Here is a 24,137-nt window from a genome sequence, read left to right as displayed (position 1 = left end):
CTCAGCATCCTCAGAGACACAGGACCTGGAGTGGCAGGACATCGACACCAAGAGTCCAGAAGAGGGAGTGGACACGAATCCTTCTAGGCCCTCGCCGCCTGATGACATTGGGTTATACAATGCAGTCCTCAGAAACGCAGCAACAGCCTTCGGGGTAAAACTCGAGGAGGAACAGCGGAAGGCGGATTTCCTCTTGGAAACACTGCTCCCAATACAAACTAGGAGCCAGTACCTGCCGATGCTCGAAAGCGTCAAAGGACAGGGGAGAGAGGCCTTCAAAGAACCTGCAACTTGCAAGCCCGTCACACCCAGGATGGAGAAAAAGTATAAGCACTCCTCCAAGGACCCACCCTACATCCAGGGCTCGGTCACTGCGGACTCCATCATTGCGGCGACCGCAAGGAAAAGGGCCAATGTCCCGACAACTTCAGGGCCACCTCCAGACAAGGAGAGCAGAAGGATGGACCTGACTGGGAGGAAAGGAATGCTGCAACGCACTGGCGCATGGCTAGTTCCAATGCCCTGCTGAACAGGCACCAATACCAGATCTTGGACGAGCTGGGCCAGTTAATCAAGCACCTTCCACAAGAATGCCAACAAAGGGCTTCGCACCTTGTGCAGGAGGGGAAGAATGTGGCATATTCTTGACTCAAAACCGCCTTGGACGGAGCCGACCCGTCCAGCAGACTTATGATGCTGGGCATCACGGAAAGGAGACAAACCTGGCTCAGGATCTCAGGTTTCAAGCCAGAGGTGCAACACAACATCCTGAACACCCTGTTCAACGGAGAGACACTGTTCGGAGCACCAGTGGATGAAAAGCTCACCCAGCTGAAAAAAGACAACGACACTGCAAGATCCATGGGGGCCTTGCAATTCGGTGGGACAAAGAGGGGGACCCTGTCACGGAGACCAAACGGGTGAGGGGGAAACCAGCCAGGAACATCGCACCAGGCGTTCCAGCAGTCCCACCAGGGCAACACCCAGACACAACAAGGGCAGCAAAAGCAACCCTGGCAATACCAACAAAGGGGCCAGTCCTTTCGCGGGAGGGCGAATGGACGTGGAAATAATAGAAGAGGTGGACAGCAACCCACCTCTAAGTGACTGTCACGCTACACGTGGACACCCATTCAAAAACTCCCAGGGTGGAGCACAGCTACAACAAAGAGGAGTGGCTCGGACTAAACATCCACGATCATGTAACACCCGTGGGAGGAAGACTGAACTTTTTCTTCAAGGAGTGGAAGAAAATAACCACAGACAAATGGATACTCAACATCATACAGTTCGGATACTGCATAGAGTTGAAAAGAACACCACCAAACAAAAGACCAAAAAGAAGAGCGCTAGCAAAGAAGGAAATAGAACTACTTCAAAAGGAAGCAAATGAACTGCAGAAGGAGGCTATCGAGCCTGTACCTCACAGAGAAAGGAACAGGGGAGTGTACTCAACGTACTTCCTGGTACCAAAGGTGGACGAAACAATGAGACCCATCCTGGACCTAAGGTTCCTAAACAAATACATAAAAACACAAAAATTCAAGATGACGTCCCTACAAGAGGTACTTCCTCCGATACAAGGCGGGGACTTCATGGTCACCGTAGACCTCAAGGATGTCTACCTGCACATCCCAATGAACAGGCGGCACAAGCATCTGCTAAGATTTCTCATCGACAAAGATCACTACCAGTTCACAGCCCTAGCGTTCGGACTAAAATCTGCACCAAGGGTCTTCACAAAGTGCCTTGCAGCGGTCGCAGCACACTTAAGGAGGGAAGGGATCCACGTATACCCTTACATGGACAACAGGCTAATAAAAGCAAGTTCATACAAGACATGCAAACTGCACGCACAGCAAGTAACATGCACACTAATGGCCCTGGGATTCTCCATCCACTGGGGCAAATCCTCAATGGAACCAGAACAAGTAAAAATCTTACTGGGAGCACAGATCAACACCTTACAGAACAAGGTGTTCCCCAGCGAAAAGAGAACACTGGTGCTGCTGAAGGAGACGCACCTCTACCAGAAGGGGCGAGCTCTGACAGTGAGGACGGCAAGCAAGATTATGGGCATGATGGCCTCATGCATACATCTAGTACCAAATGTACGGCTCCACATGAGACCATTCCAGGAATGGCTACATGACCAATGGTCACAAGCTACAGGTTGTTGGGAAGATCTAGTGGTTGTAACGCACTCAGTGCACAAGGAGATATCATGGTGGAACAAGGGGAACATAACAGAAGGGAAGCATCTAACACCACCAACCCCAACGGTGACATCACCACAGATGCATCCCAGAGGGGATGGGGAGCACACATGAAAAGACTGAGTGAGGGGTCTGTGGACACCAGCGGATGCGGTCAAACACATCAACTACCTGGAACTAAAGACCGTTTTCCTCGCAATAAAGGCTTTCCAGACGAAGCTGCGCAACCAAAGAGTGTTGATCCAGACAGACAACACAACAGCGATGTTCTACATCAACAAGCAGCGAGGAACACAATCAGCCCCCCTGTCGAAACTAGCGCAGGAAATATGGAGATGGGCCATTCCACTCAAGATAGACCTGCTGGCCATACATCTACCAGGGAAGGACAACGTGGAAGCGGATTGGCTCAGCAGACAGACATCGGCATCCCACGAATGGGAGCTCAATGCACAGGAAACAAAGAGGCTTTTCGCCAGGTGGGGAACACCATCAATAGACCTGTTTGCAACACGCCAAAATGCAAAATGCCAACACTTCGCATCCAGGCAACCAGGGGAAGGGTCCCTGGGGAATGCCCTATGGATAAGCTGGTCAAAGACATTTCCTGACGCTTTTCCGCCGATTCCTCTGATACACAGAGCACTAAACAAGTGCAGAACCAGCAACATGACCCTGATACTGGTCGCACCCCAGTGGGCCGTGCAGACCTGGTACTCGCAGATAATGGAGATGACACAGAGTGCGCCACACAGATTCGGGAGAAGGAAGGATCTACTCTCCATGCAAAACGGAGAGGTGTTGCATCCAGAGCCAGAGAGCCTCAGCCTGGCAGCATGGCTCCTGAAGACATAGAGTTTGCACACCTGAAATTACCTGAGAGCACCCGGAGGGTACTTCGAGAGGCAAGAAGACCCAGCACGCGAAGATGCTATGTGGCTAAATGTTAGAGGTTCACACTATGGTGCAGGAAGGAAAAGCTGCACAAAAAGATGACAAGGGACTCAAAAGTGCTTACATACCTCACGCACCTGCTCGAGGCGAAACTGAGCTCATCCACGCTAAGAGTACACTTGGCAGCGATAGTCGCTTACACAAGAGGAGAAACAGGCAAAAGCTTCTTTACATCAGATAGTAAAGAGATTCCTGGAAGGTGCAAAAAGGATTGCACCGCCAAAGAGGATGCCACCACCAGCATGGAACCTTAATTTAGTCCTGACTGAACTCATGAAAGCGCCTTTTGAACCAATTCATAAGGCCTCCCTACAAATGCTAACAATGAAAACAGCATTCTTAGTGGCAATCACCTCAATGCGCAGGGTGAGCGAACTACAGGTGTTAATGCTACAGGAACCCTACATCGAAATTCACAATGATAGGGTGGTGCTGAAAACGGACCCACACTTTATGCCAAAGGTGGTGTCAATGTTCCACATCAACCAGATGATACAAATACCAAGTTTCTTCCAGAAACCAACGGCGAAAGGGCACTGCACACTCTGGACGCCAGAAGGGCAGTCCTACACTACATAGAGAGAACTAAGGAACGCAGGAAAACAAAACAGTTCTTTGTGTCCTTCGCAGACAGTTTCTTGGGAAAACCAGTTACTAAGGGAACCATTGCACGATGGATCGCAGAGATTATACAATTCTGCCACAAACAAGCAGGGCAGGAACTAGCAGAGGGGCCACGGGCCCATTCTACTAGGAAAAAGGGAGTAACGATAGCCTTTCTGGCTAACACACCCATTCAGGACATATGCCTGGCGGCAACATGGGCTTCAGTGCACACGTTCACAAAGCACTACTGTGTGGATATACAAATGAACAAAGAAGCACAAGTAGGACAGAAGGTGCTTCAACATATATTCAACAACAAACGCTCATCTTCCACCCAGCCGCCACAAATATAACAAACCGCTACAAAGTCTATGCACAGCAGAGTGAATCCAGAAAGATTCACGCTGCAAAACGAATAATTTTTTACCTGTCGGTGTAGTTTTGCAGCTTGAAGATCTTTCTGGATTCACTAGTGAACCCACCCACCTCTGCCAGAAAGATGAGGCTGGAGAAAGAGGGGGGTAAAAACCGGGACAATACTGAAACAGACACCTTGAAGGATAAAGCGGTAAATCACTTACTGGAACATTGCCTTAAAATTCGGAAACAGAACACAAACGAGAAAAAAAGAATCCGAAGATGGCGCCCAAAGGTGGGAGCTTCTGCAGGTAGCGTGCCAACGTCACAGGAAGGACACCAAAAGGTGGGACGTCGACGCCCACCTGGGCAGAGAAAAAAACAAAACAAAGAAAAGACGACGATTCCGGACCCAACCACTAGACCGCGGAATAATGCACAGCATAGTGAATCCAGAAAGATCTTCAAGCTGCAAAACTACACCGACAGGTAAGAAACTATTCGTTATCACTCCTTTCTCAGATGATTTGGCGTTGGGCAATGCATCACCACTTTCATCTGCTGACACTGTTTCTCCCAGGGATAGACAACCACTTTGCCTACTTCCTCAGCAGGATGCTGTGACAAGTCCATGAGTGGGAATGCTACCCACAAGCCCTTCTCCCTTACTTTCACAAGTGAGGGTTTCCACAAATAGACCTATTTGCAACTGCACCAAATGCGAAATGCCCAGACTGCGCCTCCAGGTTCCCACACCTTCTATCCATGGACAACGCGTTATGTATGAACTGGTCAGGGATATTTGACTATGCTTTTACCCCTCTCCCTCTTCTTCCTTTTGTGGTTCGGAGACTCCGGCAAATGTTACACACCCTCATTCTAGTAGCACCCACTTGGGTTAGCCAACCATAGTTCATTACACTACTCGAACTCTCAGCAATTCCCCACCAGAAAGTTCCCCTCAACCTTGATCTTCTCACTCAGAACCATGGAGAAATTAGGCACCCAAATCCAAAGGAACTCAACCTTGCGATTTGGTTCTTGCAGTCATAGAATTTGGATACCTTAATCTTCCCCTGAATGCACCATTTTAAAGAAACATGTAGACCTGGTACTAGGGCATTTTACACTGCGAAGTGGAAAATATTTGTTTTCTACTGCTGCAACAAACTAATTAATCCATTTGATACACCTATGCAAAACACTTTTGCTACCTTTATTTGCAAATCTAAGGCCTTGCACACACTTCCATATGTCTACATTTAGCTGCAGTTGCTGCCTATCTACAAAACAGGCAACATTTAACTTTGTCCAAAGTACCAGTTATTAAGGTGTTCATGGAAGGCCTTTAAAGAGCGATTGCACCTAGAGTTTTCCGTCACAAGCATGGAATCTTAATATGGCACTTACCAGACTTATCGGCCCACTATTTGAACTATTGTACGACTGTTCCCTACAATTCTTAACTTGGAAGGTTGCTTTTTTAGTATCCATTAACTCATTCAGACGTGTCAGTGAGCTCCAGGCCTTAGCCTTGGAAGAACCTTTCTTCCAATTACACCAAGATAGGGTAGTCTTTGGAACCAACCCAAAATTCTTTCCAAAAGTGGTTTCAGCTTTCAACTTAATCACCCTGTTGTGTTTCTATCTAGGACCCTAATTCGATATTCCCGATTTATGCCCTTATATGGCTATAATAAATAATATCCTTATAAAGGCATAAGAATCATATCCATATTTAGTAATAGCCCATGCAGTCCAGATATGGCAAGGCTACTCCCCTAGACTCCTAGAAAGTACAACACGTTCTTTAAACAAACCAAACCTCCAGCAACCTGGGAATTCCCCTTGCTTTTGTTTTGATTTGTCCTAGAACTCCTGCGAGCACTGAAAGAACGGCCAGTTCTTAGTGACATCTTTTATTGACGTCTTATGTCCAACATTACGTCAAACCCGGCACCTTTCAGGTATAAATATACCAACAGTTGCCTTAAGCAAACACACGGTGGTTTGGAGCAGAGCGGCGATCTACTTGCCCGAGAGCCCAGCTGATGCGAGAGCCCACGGACGCCGCCCCTCCCTTTTGACGCACTGAGAAAGACGCTGTCTTTTTCTCCAGCTGAGAAAATTCAGCTCCGGTGTTTCCAGCCGCCCTTGCGGGTTGCTGGGATATCGAGTCCTGAGAGAGAGATACCAGACCTCCTGCTTTCTATTACCCAGGTACGGAGCTGACTAAACCCTTGAGAGAATTCTTGATTCAGATTCCTTGGCAAAACCAACTTAACTTAAACTGCAACTTACTTACACCTTCCCACGTATTAGGCTTAGGTCAGGTACACCGGGGTAGGCATAGATTAGAAGCACCAGTTGAGTACGTTAGTCAATGTATTTATGTGTATATTTTATCCATTTTAAAGTATCATATGGCTAAGAAACCATATCAATGCTTTTACAGTATTATTTCCTAATACTCCTTTTACTTTACGCACTTTACTTTATAATAAGTATTGCAATTGTGGCATTTCATTTCTCTTGCATGAAAGACTGCTCAATAAATAACACCTTTTATTGAAAACGCCCGTCTCTCTATTTCTCTGCACTCTGGTGAAACTAAGTATGCACGATTGACTGAGTAAAATAGCGGTCTATTGTTTTCACACGACTCTAGAGATACACTCTTATTCTGAGGGAGCAAAGTTGTCATGTTTTATGGTTGTCAGAAGCTAATCCCTTCTTGTCTATCCAGGGAAGTTAAACTCCTCCTTGTTTATTTGAGAAAGTTTCTAGTGACCTCTGAGCTAGCTGGCAAAACTAATTAAGTCTAATATAGTCAGTAGAGACCTAGTCGACCTCAGTCCTACGTCTACACTGCTGTTTATATTATTCCAATGCGCAGTGCCGAACTACACTACAACCCGATGGATGTTCCTGTTTTTTTTCCACAGCCAGATTCAGTTACGGAAAGAGCTCTTTATACGCTGGATGCCAAAAGGGCTCTGATGTATTATATTGACAGAACTAAGGAGTTCAGTAAAAACCAAACAATTTTTCTTGCTTTTTCGCCCCCTCACACAAGAAAGCCCATATCTAAAACGGGGATTTCTGGTTGAATGATTACATTCATTCAGATGTGGTATGCCAAAGCTAAGAGAACTTTGCCTAGGGCACACTCCACCCATAAAATAGTGGCTTCCATGGCCTTCCTAGACAATATCCCTATAACTGATGTTTGTAAAGCAGCTACATGGTCTACATCACACACTTGTGTGGATGTTTAGCATGCCTACAAGCCACGGTAGTGCAGGCAGTGCTATGTTCTCTTTCAAACAACTATAACACCCACAGGCTTGAAACCGCGGAAAGGTATAACTTTACAGTCTATGTAGAGCATGTGCAGCTACAGCTACACATGCCATCGAACGGATTGTTACTTACCCTGTAAGCATCTTTTTGTTGCATGCAGTGCTGTAGGTTCACATATGCCCACCCCTTCTCCCTGGACACCTGTGGACATTGCAGTACCTAAACACTATTTAATTTACCTGTTCATTTCTTTACTTTGCTCCATTCTCACCCTCGTATCGGGAAAACAATTTATCAATGGAGTAGATGACCATGCGCAATATCACCACGAGGAGGTGTAACTATCTTGTGATTCGAAAGGCTTCTTCAAAGAAAAACAACTTGCGCACATCCAGACCCAACGCTAGGTGGTAGAAGTATGCAGAGCATGTGAATCTACAGAACTACAAGCCATGAACAGATGCTTACAGGGTAAGACAGAACTAAGGAGAGAGGAGCTGGCCTAACGGCTAGGGCGCTCGACCTCGGACCTGGGGATCTGGGTTCGAGTCTCGGTAACTACGCCAAAAACCTCCTGTGATTCTGGACAAATCACTTATTCTCCCCGTGCCTAAAATGAATCTGTGTCCTCATGTAACGTAACTGGTGCTATGTAAAGCGCTCTGATACCCGATTCAGTTCGGGTCTAGTTCTCGCTATATAAAACTCAGTAAAAAAAAAAAATGTTTATTCTTTTATGAAACTTAAACAGAGAAGAACTTCATTTAGTTTTATGCCCCTAGTTCCTCAGGTGTTGACAAACTGTCTCTCTCAACTCTGCCACCTTGAGGCGTCACTAGTCTACCCCATATGAGGTCTTCTGCACTAGCATAACTTTCAGCTGCATTTGCAACCATGCGTCCATCCAAACTCAGAGGACCACTCTGGTCACAGGAGGGATGGCTGTAGGGGAATTTTCCCTGTGAAATTGTTGGCTTATTTCCCAAGGTCTAGAGCTCTGCTCTGAATGCTGGGTCTGATGCAGGGCCCTGTATCCAGTCATTAACCACTGTCAAGTGAGTGAACTGATAATATTAGGTAAAATCTGCAGTTCCAGCCCCACCCCTGCAAATATGGGTTTGTAAATCTTTGACATTGACACAGCTTGGCTTGTTGTACAGTAGGATACGAGCGGGATACCTATTCTTCCATACCCACCATTCTGTGGTCAGGGAATATGCTAGACCTTGCCAAATTTACCTTGAGGTTTGCTTAGATAAATAAGGTTATCAGCATATAGAGAATCTTTGTCCTCTAGATCTTGTTTACAGCTGGAATCCTCACCTCCCATCAAAGCAGAGTCATGCTGCCAGATGCTCAATCATCAGTGCAAGCAACGAGGAAGAAATTCAGCAACCCTATTAGATATCCTGCTTATTGGAGAAAAGAACAGACAACACCCCGCTGGTCTTGCCCTCACCATAGAGGCACTCTATTGTAGATGAACAAATCTATGAATCTCGGATCAAAATTCATTTAAACTCCAAATCATGGCTATTGAAGGTTTTTTCAAAATTATTTAGGAATATGGCCAGAGGATTCTTGATTCTCTGGAAGAATGCCAGTGCATTAAAAGGGCATCTCATCTTATGCCATGTGAATCTTCGTGGGATGAATCTATGTATTCTAACATTGACTGAGTATTTTCAAAAACATCTCTGAGGAAGCCCTTGTGATGCCCTGTTGTATTCTGTCTCAGTTGCTTTGGATGAACTCTTTGAGTCTAGAGATCCTCGGATAGCTGCACACAATATGCCTCTTGGTGACCCCCGTTCTCTCCCGCTCACAATTTTGATCTTTTATCTTGTACTGAAAAGACTGGATGTGCAAAGGTTATAGTCCAAACAAACCCCTATTGCCTTCCCCATAGTGCTTCATGATAGGGATTCCAAAAAACGTGTTTGTGAGCAGAAAAACATTTACTTCTAGCAGCTTGGCCATCTGCCCTGCTAATGCTACCTGGGCAGTTTTCATCATTATTTGTGGCAATAAACGAAGCAGATCAGCTTGCCAGACCATGTTGGGGAAAAAAAGACGTTTGCATTCCTGGTCATTGACTGATTGGATGCCAAATAGATCTTGAAATGTGGTCTAGACCCTACGAATACTATTGCTTGATCTAGTTGTATGACGGAACAACGCATGTAAAATCATTGCATTCCTTTACAACACATTTTTTACCCCGCATTTCTTTTAAGCATGAATATGATTCTACCTCGCAATACTATTGCCACGCATTATTAGTTTAACTAAGATAATTATTAGGAAGCTTAGTGTGTGTGTGTCTGTCTGTCTCCACGCTTCCTAACCCAGAACCATGGAGAGATCAGACAACCGGACCCAGCTCAACCTAGCGATCTGGCTCCTGAAGTCCTAGAGTTTGGTTATCTTAACCTTCCTCCTGACTGTATGAACGTCATTAAAGAAGCTAGACGTCCCACCACTAGGGCATGTTATGCAGCCAAGTGGAAACGTTTTGTAATATACTGCCATAACGACATCAATCCTCTAGATGTCTGTTCCACACATCATAGGATTCTTATTACACCTTCAAAGATGTAACCTAGCGTACACATCTATTAGACTGCATCTTGCTGCCATTGCAGCATACCTACAAAATAGACATCTATCACTCTTTAGAGTACCTGCCATAAAGGCTTTTATGGAGGGCCTCAAAAGAATAATTCCTCCCAGAGCACCACCTTCACCTGTGTGGAATTTAAACATTGTTCTCACACGGTTAATGGGACCTCCATTTGAACCTTTACATAAATGTGAGTTGCAATTCTTAACCTGGAAAGTTGCTTTCCTACTAGCTATTACTTCTCTAAGAAGAGTTAGTGAGCTACAAGCATTAACCATTCAAGAACCTTTTCTGCAAATGCATCATAATAAGGTTGTTCTCCGTACCAATTCTAAATTCCTTCCAAAAGTAATTTCACCCTTCCATCTCAATCAATCTGTAAAGCTGCCAGTATTTTTTTCGCAGCCACAGACAGTCGCAGAAAGAGCTCTTCATACTCTAGATGTCAAAAGAGCATTGCTTTACTACATTGAAAGAACACAATCCTTTCGTAAAAGCAAACAACTTTTTGTGTCTTTCTCACCACCACACAAAGGTAACCCCATATCAAAATCGGGGATAGGTAGGTGGATTGTCAAATGTATACAAATTTGCTACCACAAAGCTAAACTTACATTATCTATTCCTCCTAAAGCCCACTCTACTAAAAAGATAAGGGCTTCAACGGCATTTTTAGGGAATATTCCCCTAGATGACATATGAAAACCAGCCACATGGTCTACACCGCACACATTCACAAAACACTATTGTGTGTGCAAACCAAAAAACAAGCTACTGTGGGCCAGGCTGTACTCAAAACACTTTTTCAAACTACTGCAACAGATATGGGTGGTCGCTGCTAAGAGTGGGTACTGCTATACAATCTATGCACAGTGTGTAATCTGCAGCTCATATGCCTCAAACGGAAAATGCTACTTACCAGTTTGCATCTGTTCTTGGCATGTAGAGCTGCAGAGTTATGCACGGTCCATGGAGATGGTTGTCATGCTGCATTGGCATGCTTGAAAAAGTTACACTGGATTCCCTGGAGCTGTCCAATGCCACATTCATGTACACGCCCTTCAATAGAGATTGACTGTTCAAACAGAATGACTCTACCCTGCATTATTTCAAAAACAGTAGATCTAAGTCTTGTGCGCTGGGCTTAGCCTCTCCAGTGTGGCAATTTCACCAACAATATAGAATGTTTTGTGGCTACTCCAGGGCAATGCAGTCTTGGCACAGGCATCCTTCAGTCGTCCCAGATACCCCAGCAACTATACAGCTTCTTTTGGGTCAAAGGTTGGATGTAGGAGATACCATCATCAGCAACAGCAGTATATTCTGTCTCTGCTATCTTCTGCCAAATCTGCTGCCTCAAAATCTGACTCTTCTCTATCTCATTAAGCCATCTTCCAGTGGGATGAAGGATCTTTTATCTACTAAGAGAAAAACACAGCAGACCTGTCATTCAACTAATCTGCAAAGGTTTCACTCGATCATTCCTGTCCCTCCTTTCCAGTCTACCCTTCTTCCGGAATGTACTCTAACATGTTCTATTTTTCTTTAAATGTAAATAAAAGGCACAATTCTTTGCTCTGCAGAAAAAAAGGGACCATAGAGGTGGTGGTTATTGAAAAAAGATTACTTTTTTCATTCCCAAGGTGTGTGACTTACCCATTTGCCACAAAGTGGTACAGCTAAGTGTAGTAAGTGTATGCACGCACATCTCTAACCTCATTCTTGAGCATAACGAAGTTTGCCACAGCATAATTGAGGCACACTTTTGAACTTAACACACAGCTCTAAACATACTGCACAGAAGCTGCACTATCAACTAATACTTTACCAAACATGCATAACAAACTTATAGTGGTTTACTTGTTTATCAAGAAGCATTGCGAGACCTCTTGAGTAATAGAAAATAGCTGTCAAAATGTGCAATATAGCTGTCTTTGAACCTAAGTGTACTTCTCTTGCTAACACTTGTTAATAGTAGCATTCTTCATTGCTGTCACTGCATTAAAAAATTAACTGAATTCTGTCTCTGACTGTATAATAGATCTAGTAAGTTACGTCTATATAAGTTTGTGTTATGATCGGCCATCATTTGTCTCAAAGGTTGTTAAATATTTACATGTCAATAGAACTCCCCAAATCCGTATTTCCACTGTTACGCACTTATGCAGCAAGTTGTTACGTGTGTCAGCTATGCTAGACTTTCTGTGTTCGACCTAGAGAATATTCAACAAGGAAAAACAGCATAGTTTACTTTTAGTAAAAATGAATCTTTAATGTGAGTGTGTGGATATTTGCGCTAATAGAAGTTAAAGTGGGGCAGGTGCAACTGAACAACCTATTTGCTACTGCCCTCACTTCAAGTTTACAACCATTGGTTTAAAACGGATGTTCAGTCAGTGCGAAGACTTCAAATTTAATATGTCTTCATTTTGCCAGATGAAAAGAGATACTGAAGTATAATGTTCTTTTCTTTACAGCTTGAGAGCATTGTATATTCACGATACCCTCCAACCTAACCAATAAGTGTTCTTGCAATTGTTTTTCACATTCAGAATGATGATCTGCATCTGGAAAATGTATTTCTAGTATGACAGACATGTTGTGGATCATCGAGGCCTAAAGGTCAAGGATCTAATGAGCCTTGCAGACTTTGTCCATGGTCAGCACTAAAATGATCAAAGTGTGCTGTTCCCAAACCAACAACTGGCAGGTGGAATTCATAAAATGTGAATCTCTAGTAGTTTCCAGCCTCACATCTGTTCTCACAGACAACATGTCTTCTCATTCATTGCATTTGGAAACTGTTTGGATGTTGACCATTTGTTGTAGAGGTAGATACTGTTTTTGTCTTTTTTGTTAGAGGAGGAATGCAGTCCATACATCGAGCTTATGTCTATATTGCAGTCCAGCAATTTTCATTCTTTATGATACAAGTCGATTCTTTTCATTGAACAAAAATGAAAACTAACATGTTACATGTGACAATAGCTTCACTTCTGCAGATGTAACATCAGTGTTACTGGTAGGTTTCGTCTTAAATATGACATGGGTTTACAATAGTTATTTGTGTTGGGTTTGTAAGACCATAAAGAACACTGAAAAGTAAAAAGATTGTAGGAGAATGCTCTTGAAATTTGCATGAGGTCGACATAAATGAGAAGCCTTACTTAAAACTGCTGAACCTGGTAGGACTGCCTAACAGTGATGCTGTAGGTGTAACATGCCGAAGTCAAAGGTAGTAATGATATGAAAATGAAAAAACCTCCATTCTGGTCTATGGATCACATGTTTTCTCGGGTATAGAAACTTTAAGTAGTTTAGCTCCTCTTCCCAATAATTTTAATTGTTCTTATGTGAGTTGTATTGGACCATTTGGTTTGAATTTGTCTAATTGTCATGTGGTAGGTCTTATCTGAAATGGTGTCATCATAGTTTTTTTGAACGCTCTTTTTGAAACGTTTATATGATGATAGAAATTTGAAATTATTTATTTCCTGTTTCTAGTTAACACAACACCAAAGCATCCGTCACAGTCTTCTATTGGCCAAAAGGGAACTCCAAACTCTGCCTCCAAAACCAAAGATAAAGTCAACAAGAGAAACGAGCGTGGGGAGACCCGTCTGCATCGGGCAGCCATTCGAGGAGATGCCCGGCGAATAAAGGAGCTCATCAATGAAGGGGCGGATGTGAACGTGAAAGATTTTGCAGGTGAATACCTAACAGATAAATGCATATTTTTTGTTATTATACCTAAAATTCATAAGCTTTTATCAGTGTATCTTCTTACCTTTGAAATGCAATTTCTAAAACTTTTTTTTTTAAAATTGTTCACTTATGTTTGTGTCATTTGTATTGGATAGCGACTTCTACTTGCTGATTCCGTACCTTAGACTTATCCCCACGCATCAGACTGTATCAGGACATTTTTCTTGAGCAGTACCCCTCTGCGCTGGTTGGTGGTGTTCAGCTCTGCATGGTTTTGTGTGCATCGTTCATGACGTTCACAGTACCTATATAGGGGCCAACTAGGCATATTGACGTTAGATCTTTTCTTTCCACACCAGCCAGCTCAGATCTGGGAAGAGCAACCCCTTCAGTCATTTTTTCCCCTCAGTTATTTCAACTTTTTGACAGTCTTTTTGAAGTTTACCCTCCTAGTGTGGCAGGAATGCCATCGAAGAAGGCCGGCGTCAAGCCTTGTGGTGCCTGTCAGCAACTGATGTTAGTAACTGAGATGCACCTTTTATGCCTCTGGTGTCTCGAGCTGGATCATGACCCAAAGGCCTGCTCTGATTGCCATGCATGCACCCGAATGCCTTGAGGGAGTGCTTGGCAGCTCGAGTGTAAGGTCCTAGAAGCGGTCACGGAGCCTGAGGTCGTTTTCTCATTTGAAGTTGTCAAGCCATTCGGGTGAGTCCAAATGCCACAAGAAGTCGAAGATTGCCTCAACATCACCTCCTCTGTTGGCTGACAAGATGAGGGAGTGTCACCACTCGAGGCCATGCATCTCATCTGTGGGCAGCCTGTTCCCTCCGGCGCCCTTCATGCCCTGTGAATTCGCTGGAGCCCCTACTGGATCCATGCCTGTGGCTCCAGTGGCAGTCTGGCCCTAAGGATCCACAGATGACTTGATCTTAACCAGTTGTACTATCTCCACCTTCCCCAATGCTGAGGAAGATGCTACCGGCGCCATCCCCATTCTCCTCCCCAACTCCAACATGGAGCTGGAGAGGCGCCATCCGAAAGTGCCTCCAGCGTCGATTGGAGCCATGCCTTCCATGCTGGAGTCTGAGCCCTATTCTTACGGGCTAGGACTCTGGGAGAATTGCGAGAAGTTACTGGACCCTAAAGAATACCAGCCTTATGAGGAACAAATGGACTGGGCTGAGGTTCTAGATCATGGGTACTCACAAACTTTCTCTCGGGGGCCAAATTTACAGTGTGGTTTGTGGCCGAGGGCCGCACCGGTGGAGGCGGGTCAGTGGGGGAGGGGGAAGGGGCTAGAAAGAAAAAAACTGTGACCATGAAGTTGAACACAGACCCCTGGAGCTGACACGTTCATCCACTGAGCCAACAAACCAGCATACACACACATCTCTCTTTCTCTCTCGGTCTCTCTCCCTAACTCTCCCTCCCTCTGTCTCCCTCTCTCGCTCCCTCTTTCCCTCTCTCTGTTTCCCTCTGTCTCTCTGCCTCGGTCTCTCTCTGTCTTACCTCTCTTTCTCTCTCTGTCTCCCTCCCTCTCTTTCCTTCCCTCTCTCCGTCTCCCTCCATCTGTCTCCCTCTATCTGTGTCCCACTGTCCATCTCCCTCTGTCTCCTTCCCTCCGTCTGCGCTCTGTCTGTCTTCCTCCCTCCCTCTGTTTGTCTCCATCCCTCCCTCTGTCTGTCTCCCTCCCTCCCTCCCTCTGTCTCCCTTCCTCCCTCTGACTGTCTCCCTCCCTCCCTCTGACTGTCTCCCTCCCTCCCTCTGTCTGTCTTTGTCTACCTCGCTCTGTCTGTCTCCCTCTGTCTGTCTCCCTCCCTCTGTCTGTCTCCCTCCCTCTGATTGGCTCCCTCCCTCTGTCTGTCTGTCTGTCTCTCTCCCTCTGTCTGTCTCCCTCTGTCTCTCTCCCTCTGTCTGTCTCCCTCTGTCTGTCTCTCTCCCTCTGTCTCTCTCCCTCTGTCTCTCTCCCTCTGTCTCTCTCCCTCTGTCTCTCTCCCTCTGTCTCTCTCCCTCTGTCTCTCTCCCTCTGTCTCTCTCCCTCTGTCTCTCTCCCTCTGTCTCTCTCCCTCTGTCTCTCTCCCTCTGTCTCTCTCCCTCTGTCTCTCTCCCTCTGTCTCTCTCCCTCTGTCTCTCTCCCTCTGTCTCCCTCCCTCTGTCTGTCTCCCTCTCTCTGTCTGTCTTCATCCCTCCCTCTGTCTCCCTCCCTCCCTCTATCTCCCTTCCTCCCTCCCTCTGTCTGTCTCCCTTCCTCTGGCTGTCTCCCTCCCTCCCTCTGTCTTTCTGTCTCCCTCCCTCTGTCTTTCTGTCTCCCTCCCTCTGTCTTTCTGTCTCCCTCCCTCTGTCTTTCTGTCTCCCTCCCTCTGTCTGTCTGTCTCCCTCCCTCTCTCCCTCTGTCTCCCTCCCTCTGTCTATCTCCCTCGGTCTTTCTCCCTCTATCCCTCTGCCTCCCTGTCTTCCTCCCTCCCTCTGTCTGTCTCCCTCCCTCCGTCTCCCTCCCTCCTTCCCTCGGTCTGTCTCCCTCCCTCTGTCTCCCTCTGTCTTTCTGTCTCCCACCCTCTGTCTGTCTGTCTCCCTCCCTCTGTCTGTGTCCCTCCCTCTGTCTCCCTCTGTCTGTCTCCTTCTGCCTCCCTCCCTCTGTCTGTCTCCCTCTGTCTGTCTCCATCCCTCCCTCTGTCTGTCTCCATCCCTCCCTCTGTCTGTATCCCACTGTCTGTCTCCCTCCCTCTGTCTGTCTCCCTCCATCCCTCTGTCTGTCTCCCTCCCTTTGTCTGTCTCCCTGTCTGTCTCCCTCTCTCCGTCTGTCTGTCTCTCTGTCTGTCTGTCTCTCTGTCTGTCTGTCTCTCTGTCTGTCTCTCTGTCTGTCTCCATCCCTTCCTATGTCTGTCTCCCTCTGTCTCCCTCTGTCTGTATCCCTCTGTCTGTCTCCCTCCCTCTGTCTGTCTCCATCCCTCTGTCTGTCTCCCTCCCTTTGTCTGTCTCCCTGTCTGTCTCCCTGTCTGTCTGTCTCTGTCTCTCTCTGTCTGTCTCTCTCTCTCTGTCTGTCTCTCTCTCTCTGTCTGTCTCTATCGCTGTCTGTCTCTATCGCTGTCTGTCTCTACCTCTATCTGTCTCTGGCTGTCCCTGTCCCTGACCCTATCTAGCTCCGTCTGTCCCGGTCTCTATCTGTCTCTGCCTCTCTCTGCCTCTATCTGTCTCTATCTGTCTCACCTCACCCAGCTCTCACTCCCTGCTGCCCTGTCACCTCACCCGGCTCTCATTCCCTGCTGCCCTCCCACCTCACCCAGCTCTAACTCCCTGCTGCCCTCTGTCACCTCACCCGGCTCTCACTCCCTGCTGCCCTCCACCTCCCTCACCCGAGCTCTCACTCCCTGCTCTGCCCTCCCACCCTGGCTCTCACTCCCTGCTCTGCCCTCCAACCTCCCACACCCAGCTCTCACTCCCTGCTCTGCCCTTCACCTCCCTCACCCGGCTCTCACTCCCTGCTCTGCCCTCCACCTCCCTCACCCAGCTGTCACTCCCTGCTCTGCCCTCCACCTCCCTCACCCGGGCTCTCACTCCCTGCTCTGCCCTCCCACCTCACAGGGCTCTCACTCCCTGCTGCCCTCCATCTCCCTCACCCGGGCTCTCACTCCGTGCTCTGCCCTCCCACCTCACAGGGCTCTCACTCCCTGCTCTGCCCTCCACCTCCCTCACCCGGGGCTTTCACTCCCTGCTGCCCTCCACCTCCCTCCCCCGGGCTCTCAGTCCGTGCTCTGCCCTCCCACCTCACAGGGCTCTCACTCCCTGCTCTGCCCTCCACCTCCCTCACCCGGGCTCTCACTCCCTGCTCTGCCCTCCACCTCCCTCACCCGGGCTCTCACTCCCTGCTCTGCCCTCCACCTCCCTCACCCGGGGCTTTCACTCGCTGCTCGGCCCTCCACCTCCCTCACCCGGGCTGTCACTCCCTGCTCTGCCCTCCACCTCCCTCACCCGGGCTCTCACTCCCTGCTCTGCCCTCCCACCTCACAGGGCTCTCACTCCCTGCTCTGCCCTCCCACCTCACGGGGCTCTCACTCCCTGCTGCCCTCCACCTCCCTCACCCGGGCTCTCACTCTGTGCTCTGCCCTCCCACCTCACAGGGCTCTCACTCCCTGCTCTGCCCTCCACCTCCCTCACCCGGGCTCTCACTCCCTGCTGCCCTCCACCTCCCTCACCCGGCTCTCACTCCCTGCTCTACCCTCCACCTCCCTCACCCGGCTCTCACTCCCTGCTCTGCCCTCCCACCTCACCCGGCTCTCAGTTCCTGCTCTGCCCTCCACCTCCCTCACCCAGGCTCTCACTCCCTGCTGCCCTCCACCTCCCTCACCCGGGCTCTCACTCCCTGCTCTACCCTCCACCTCCCTCACCCGGCTCTCACTCCCTGCTCTGCCCTCCACCTCCCTCACCCGGGCTCTCACTCCCTGCTCTGCCCTCCCACCTCACCCGGGCTCTCACTCCCTGCTCTGCCCTCCACCTCCCTCACCCGGGCTCTCACTCCCTGCTCTGCCCTCCGCCTCCCTCACCCGGCTCTCACTCCCTGCTCTGCCCTCCACCTCCCTCACCCGGGCTCTCACTCCCTGCTCTGCCCTCCCACCTCACCCGGCTCTCAGTTCCTGCTCTGCCCTCCACCTCCCTCACCTGGCTCTCACTCCCTGCTCTGCCCTCCCACCTCACCACGCTCTCAGTTCCTGCTGTCCTCCCCCCTCCCACCCCCTCTCCCCTGTGCGGCAGCCTGGCTGACACAGCCTCCCGGGCACCCCAGTACTTAACAGGTCTTTAAACGACCATTTGTTTGTTAATGAGGCTTTGTTCACCTCTTAGCGCCCCTGCAGCTCCACTCTTGACTGTGGCTGGAATCGCCCGGGCCCCCACAGAGCAGTGTCTCTGACTCGCTGCTGCTCTCCGAGGTGTTTGCTGAAGATAAAAAAAAAACACACACACACAGGTGCGATGTCTAAAGCTCCGCGGGCCGCCACTGAAGGCTTGCCGGGCCGCTACTGGCCCGCGGGCCGTACTTTGAGTACCCTGGTTCTAGATGAAGCCAGTGGACTGGATACTTCTCAAGTTACTAGAATGCATTCTCCCTCTATCTTGAATACAGTTGAGGGAGCTTCATTCTCAATAGTGGTGTGGAGAGGGGCTGAGGTCCTGAAACTTAGCTTGCCCTCGGTGGCAGTCAAGACTAGTTTCTTTACAGAAGTGCTTGAGTCAGGAGAGTCCCCATCAAAACTGCTTCTCCCTTTCAGTGAGGCACTTAATTATGTCCTGTTTGGGACTTTGTTAAAGCCCAGCACAGAGGCTCCTGTTAACAGGACGATTGCCTGTCGCCACCAACCTGCTCCAGGGGACCTACATTTCCTCTCCCTATCCCAGAGAGCTTGGGGGTCCATACCTTCACATCCTGCGTAAATCCTAATGCATTCCTAGGCTTTCTTGTTTTCAGTTTCTATTTTTGGTAAATTCTGGTGTTTTTTTCCCAGTGTTTTCAAGTCATTTCGATACCTTAAACAGTGGTTTTCAGTGGTTACACTTTTTCGCGCCATTAAAATCAAAAGCAGTGTTTTTCCGGTGTTTATAGAATATTTTGCTTTTATTATTGCTTGCTTTCTGCTATGATAGTGCTTGGTATATAGACAGTGTACATACAGTCCAAATGCATTTTTACAAATCAAACTTATTGTAGTGCATCTTACAATACTTCTTCAGTGAGTCTTTGGTCATGCGCTCTCGCTCTTTCCTTCCCATTTAAACTTTTATCTGTGAAAAGTCCCTCTTGACATTGGCACTTGAGACGGGCAACGCCAAAACAGCCAGTACACAATTTGCTAACTCTGGCCACTGACATAGCTTTCCATGCCAATACTGGTGCACCTGAAGATTGCGATTCTCGGGACAGGTTCAGCAACACATGCGTTGGCCTGAGTGCATATGCCCTCGGAGTTGTTGAAGTGATCAAAAATTAAGCAGCATTTTTGAAAGTCTGGAGAAAATTCCCCTTTACGCAAGGGACCTAGAACTTGTGCAGAGTACCACAGTGAGGTGTCATTGACTTCAAATGCCATGGTGGATGAAGGGACATTTCTGTACATCATTGCGTGCCATTTATCATTAATTGTAAAATAACATTTCCTAAATTGCTCCTCAACATTTCTTTGCTTACCAAGTGGCAAGCATTCTAACATGGAACAGGTTGCAGTGCCAAAGTCACTAAAAGTGACACCCAGCTACTCTCAAGGAGATGTTTCACATCCACACCATTTATGCTGAGCACTTGGTAGATAAGGGTGTTTTTAGACATACGTTTTTTATTATGTCCACTACAGCAGTCATGTTTTCCTGTAAAAAAGTGTCCTTTTTTTACACATCGCTGTCAATATGTAAAAATCCTCACATTTCTTGCCTTTGGCATCATCACTCAGCAAAAATGCTGGAAATGGTTGCCACATAGATAATATAGCTTTCAGGGCCTGTAGGACTGAGAACAACCAGCTAAATTACACTGCTGGGATGACTTTCTACACAAGCACAAAATGAGAAATATTTGCATTTTGGTTCCTGCGCAAAACAAAACAGTGCACCAGAATGGCAATAGCATTCTTCATTAAGTCTGACGATTGTAAAGATGCTTTCAGCATACCATCTAGCAAGGGGCAAGGATCTCTTACCTGGAAGCACTTGAGTTAAGGTATTGAGTTTGACAGGTTATAACACATCTTTTTTATATACATAGCTGAATCACTGCAAATACAAACAATATCACTCTAATCTGTGTTGAACTTGGGAAGAACTTGTTGCAGCAGCATTCCACTGCGTTCCATGTTTTCCAAAAGTCTGTTTTCACAACTATCTCTGATGCTTAGTGACAGCACTCTTTTCACATATACCTGTCACTACACCTTGTATTGAATGTTTAAAGCTTGGAATGTACGGCAGTTCAACTACTATCAATACTGACTCGCTAGAACAGGGGTCTGATGTTTCAAGGGGTATTACCCATTCTCTGTAGGTAAATGTGATGGTACATATTGGGAAATATTCTTATGAAACCAGTCCTTTTACCTATCAGTTAAAGAATCAAACATAGCAAAATATCAAATATGATTGTGATATTTCCTGATTCTCTATAGTTTATAAAATAATTAAACAAGACCTAAAACATGCTTCTAAACCCTACAACTTTAGACCAAAGACCACACAACTGAAAAAAGGACGAAGAAACAATATTTTGGTGTTATCCCTAAACAGCAAAACTCAAACCGAATAATGTTAGCCCAGTCTTTCTTGCTGCTACCTTGTATAACAAAGTTACATTGTATTGGCCCCTTCAGGAAGAAATAAAAATGTGCAGGTGTTTTTTCAGTCGTTATATGTTTACACTGGTGAAGGCTATTTCCCTTTTGGTGGGGTTTTATCAGTTATTATAGGTTTAAACGTAAAACAGGATAGCCTATGCATTCCCTACCACACGCCCGAAGAGGGAACTCAAGAAGCTGAACAATCTTGGAAAGATTTTCTCTTCCACCAGCCTGACAGTGCAGTCTGTGAACACAGTCTGACTTTTGGGCTGCTATTCTCACATCTCTGGGATACTGTTGCTGTCAACGGTAAGGGAGAAGGCCTGGGCCGTGCCCTCCCAGGCTGTTACCCGTGGGAGGGATGCAACAAAGTTCACCATCCGTTGTGGACTTGGCACCGTTGATTCACTAGGCAGAACAGTTTTGTCAGCAGTAGCCCTGGGACGCCAAGCCCGGTTGAGGACGACTGGCTTTTCTGGGGGATGTCTAATCTTCACTCCTGGCCCTTTGATGACTCCCATCTCTTAGGAGACCAGGCAGATTTGGCACTGGAGCACTTTGAGAGTCAGGGCTCTGGCCAGCTCCTTGGGCCTTTCTATGGCCCCTCGTCACCCTCAATCCTCCTTTCGATCCCTTTGTGGCTGCGGCGTGCAACTGTGACTTTACTCGCTCAGCCACCGCATTGCACAAGCTTTGTAACCTGTGTGTGGCTGCAGGCACATTTTCTACCAGCTCCGTTGGCCAGTGGTCGTGTCAGTCCATCAATCCCCATGCAGCCTCCAAACACTCCTAGTCTGTCCGGCTTATCATGGGCACCCAGTGGGCGGCTGGCTTCACCATCACCTGCTCCACTGGCAGTCCATAACATCAGACATGTGGGTTTTGCAGATTGTTTAGAGAGGCTACTTCATCCCCGCTTGCCACCTACTTATGACAGGCTGATGGAGGGCCTCTTATGTCTTCTCTGCAAGGAAGAGCCATAGAGAGAGTGCTGGCACCAGAAGTAGGACATAGTTGTTATTCCTGCTAATTTCTGGTGCCCAAGAAGGATGGAGGCCTTTGTCCTATCCTCGACTTACACTCTCTCAATTTCTACTTCACGAATGAGAAATTAAAGATGCTCACTCTTGCTCCGGTCTTCTCTGCCTAGACCCTGAAGACTGGATGCTGCTGGACTTGCAGGAAGCATGCTTAAACATTCCTGTCCTGCCTGTCCACAAGTGTTAACTGCAGTTCACTGTGTACCACAAGCATTTTCAGTTCACTGTGTGCCTTTTTGGCCTCACCTGCACCCCTTGAGTGTTCACCAAAGTGATGGCGGTGGTTGCAGCTCCTCTGCGGGGATTGAGTGCCAGTCTTTCCCCTATCTCGACTTCTGGCTGTTGAAGGAAGGCTCGCCCCAGGCTGTCTTCTGTCACCCCAGACTATGACAGACCTTCTGCATTCTCTGGGGTTCCCTATCAACGTGCCAAAGAGACACCTGGCTCCTCCCTCAGATGCTCCATTTCATTGTAGCTGTTCTGGACATGGTCCAGTATATTTAGGCTGTGATACTGATGTTGCAGCCTCTGTCTTGGATTTCAGGGAGACTGGCTCTGAGGCTGCTGAAGCTCATGCCCTCCTGCATCATGCTGTGACACATGCCCATTGGCATATGCGGGCACTGCAGTGAGACCTGAAGTTTTGGCGGACGCAGCATCAGGGAAGCGAACAGCAAAGGACCTGCAGTGGTGTCTTATAAACCACGATTGGGTCAGTGGCAGACCCCTCTCCTGTCCTCAACCAGTTCTGACAAATGCTTCACTCTTGGGATGTGGCTGCCATTTGGGAGAGGTGGAGATTAGAGGACTCAGGTGTCCAGTGAAATCCGGACTCCATATCAATCTGTTGGAGCTCTGAACGATCCTATTAGCATTAAAAGCCTTTCTAACCTCCATCCCGGGAAGCAACATATGTCCCCTCTCACTCCATTTGTTATGCCCCAGTGGGATCTCAATCTTGTTCTCACCTTCCTTATGTGCGCTACCTTTGACCCTCTGTACAATTGTCCACTCGGGAACCTTACCATCAAGACAGCCTTTCTTGTGGCAATAACTACTGCCCATCTGGTCAGTGAACCTCATCCAACCCTCCGTATCTAAAAATCTCCCCAGAAAACTGGTGCTGCATACAAGGTCTTCCTTTCTTCCGAAAGTGGTCACTCTATTTCATGTACGCCAACCCATCACTGTGCCTACTTTTTAAGCTCCTCCGCATCCCTCCACAGAGGAGTGGCTTCACCATCTGGACCCAAAGAGCATTGTCGTCCTAGCTTGACCCCACACAAGAGTTCGGGGTGGACGGCCTACTCTTCGTGGGGTATGTTGGAGCAAGGAAGGGATGGGTAGTGTAGAAGCGAACCATCTCCAGATGGATCGTGCTCTGTATTAAAATCTGCTATGGCTTAGAAGCAAACACCTGAAGGTGTGTGTGCGCATCCACAAGAGCCAAAGTGGGGACCACTGTGTTAGCACGCTGAGTTTAAGTCCTTGATATCTGCTAGGCAGCAATCTGGGCCTCATTACACACATTTACTAAACATTAGTGCCTGGACAGTCAGGTCCGTAGAGATGGGCATTTCGCCTGTTTGGTCCTACAGGACTTCTTTATGTGAAATAGGTCTGCAGACCCACCTCCGGGGACATATTTGGCATTGTATGGTAAGGAATCTGCGGCTAGAAGGCTCTATCAGATGAACAAGTTACTTATCTTTGGTAATGCCTTATCTGGTAGACTCTATCTAGCCACAGATTCCTTAACGACGCTGCAAACGTCACTTCCGGCGCAGATGACGCCAATGATGCCATGCAGAGCTGAACAACTGCACCTACCAGCTCGCAGGGGTACTGCTGATGAAGAATTATTGGATCCAGTCTGATGCCTGGGGATCCAGTCTGACAACTGGGGATAATTCTACGGTAAGAATTCTGCAGCTAGATATTCTCTACCAGAGGAGGTGTTTCGGAAGGTAAGTAACTTGTGCTTAACTTTTTTAAGACTCTAAATGTATATCGAATCTAT

The 24,137-nt window shown here is 47.4% G+C and overlaps 1 protein-coding gene across 5 annotated transcripts in view; it reads left to right on the top strand.

Moving 5' to 3' along the window:
• ANKRD11 (ankyrin repeat domain 11) overlaps positions 1-24,137 on the top strand; it is a 1,187,914-nt gene that overhangs the window by 844,853 nt on the left and 318,924 nt on the right. For all 5 annotated transcript variants that reach the window (XM_078671259.1, XM_078671260.1, XM_078671262.1 and 2 more), the window contains one exon: positions 13,564-13,767. In XM_078671259.1, the coding sequence (XP_078527385.1) occupies positions 13,564-13,767 (204 nt within the window). The remainder of the gene's footprint in view (positions 1-13,563; positions 13,768-24,137) is intronic.

Source organism: Lissotriton helveticus, chromosome 12 (genome assembly GCF_964261635.1).
Source record: "Lissotriton helveticus chromosome 12, aLisHel1.1, whole genome shotgun sequence".
NCBI classification, from domain to species: Eukaryota; Metazoa; Chordata; class Amphibia; order Caudata; family Salamandridae; genus Lissotriton; species Lissotriton helveticus.
Note: the sequence above shows the minus strand (reverse complement) of the source record. Positions and strands in the feature narration are given on the sequence as shown.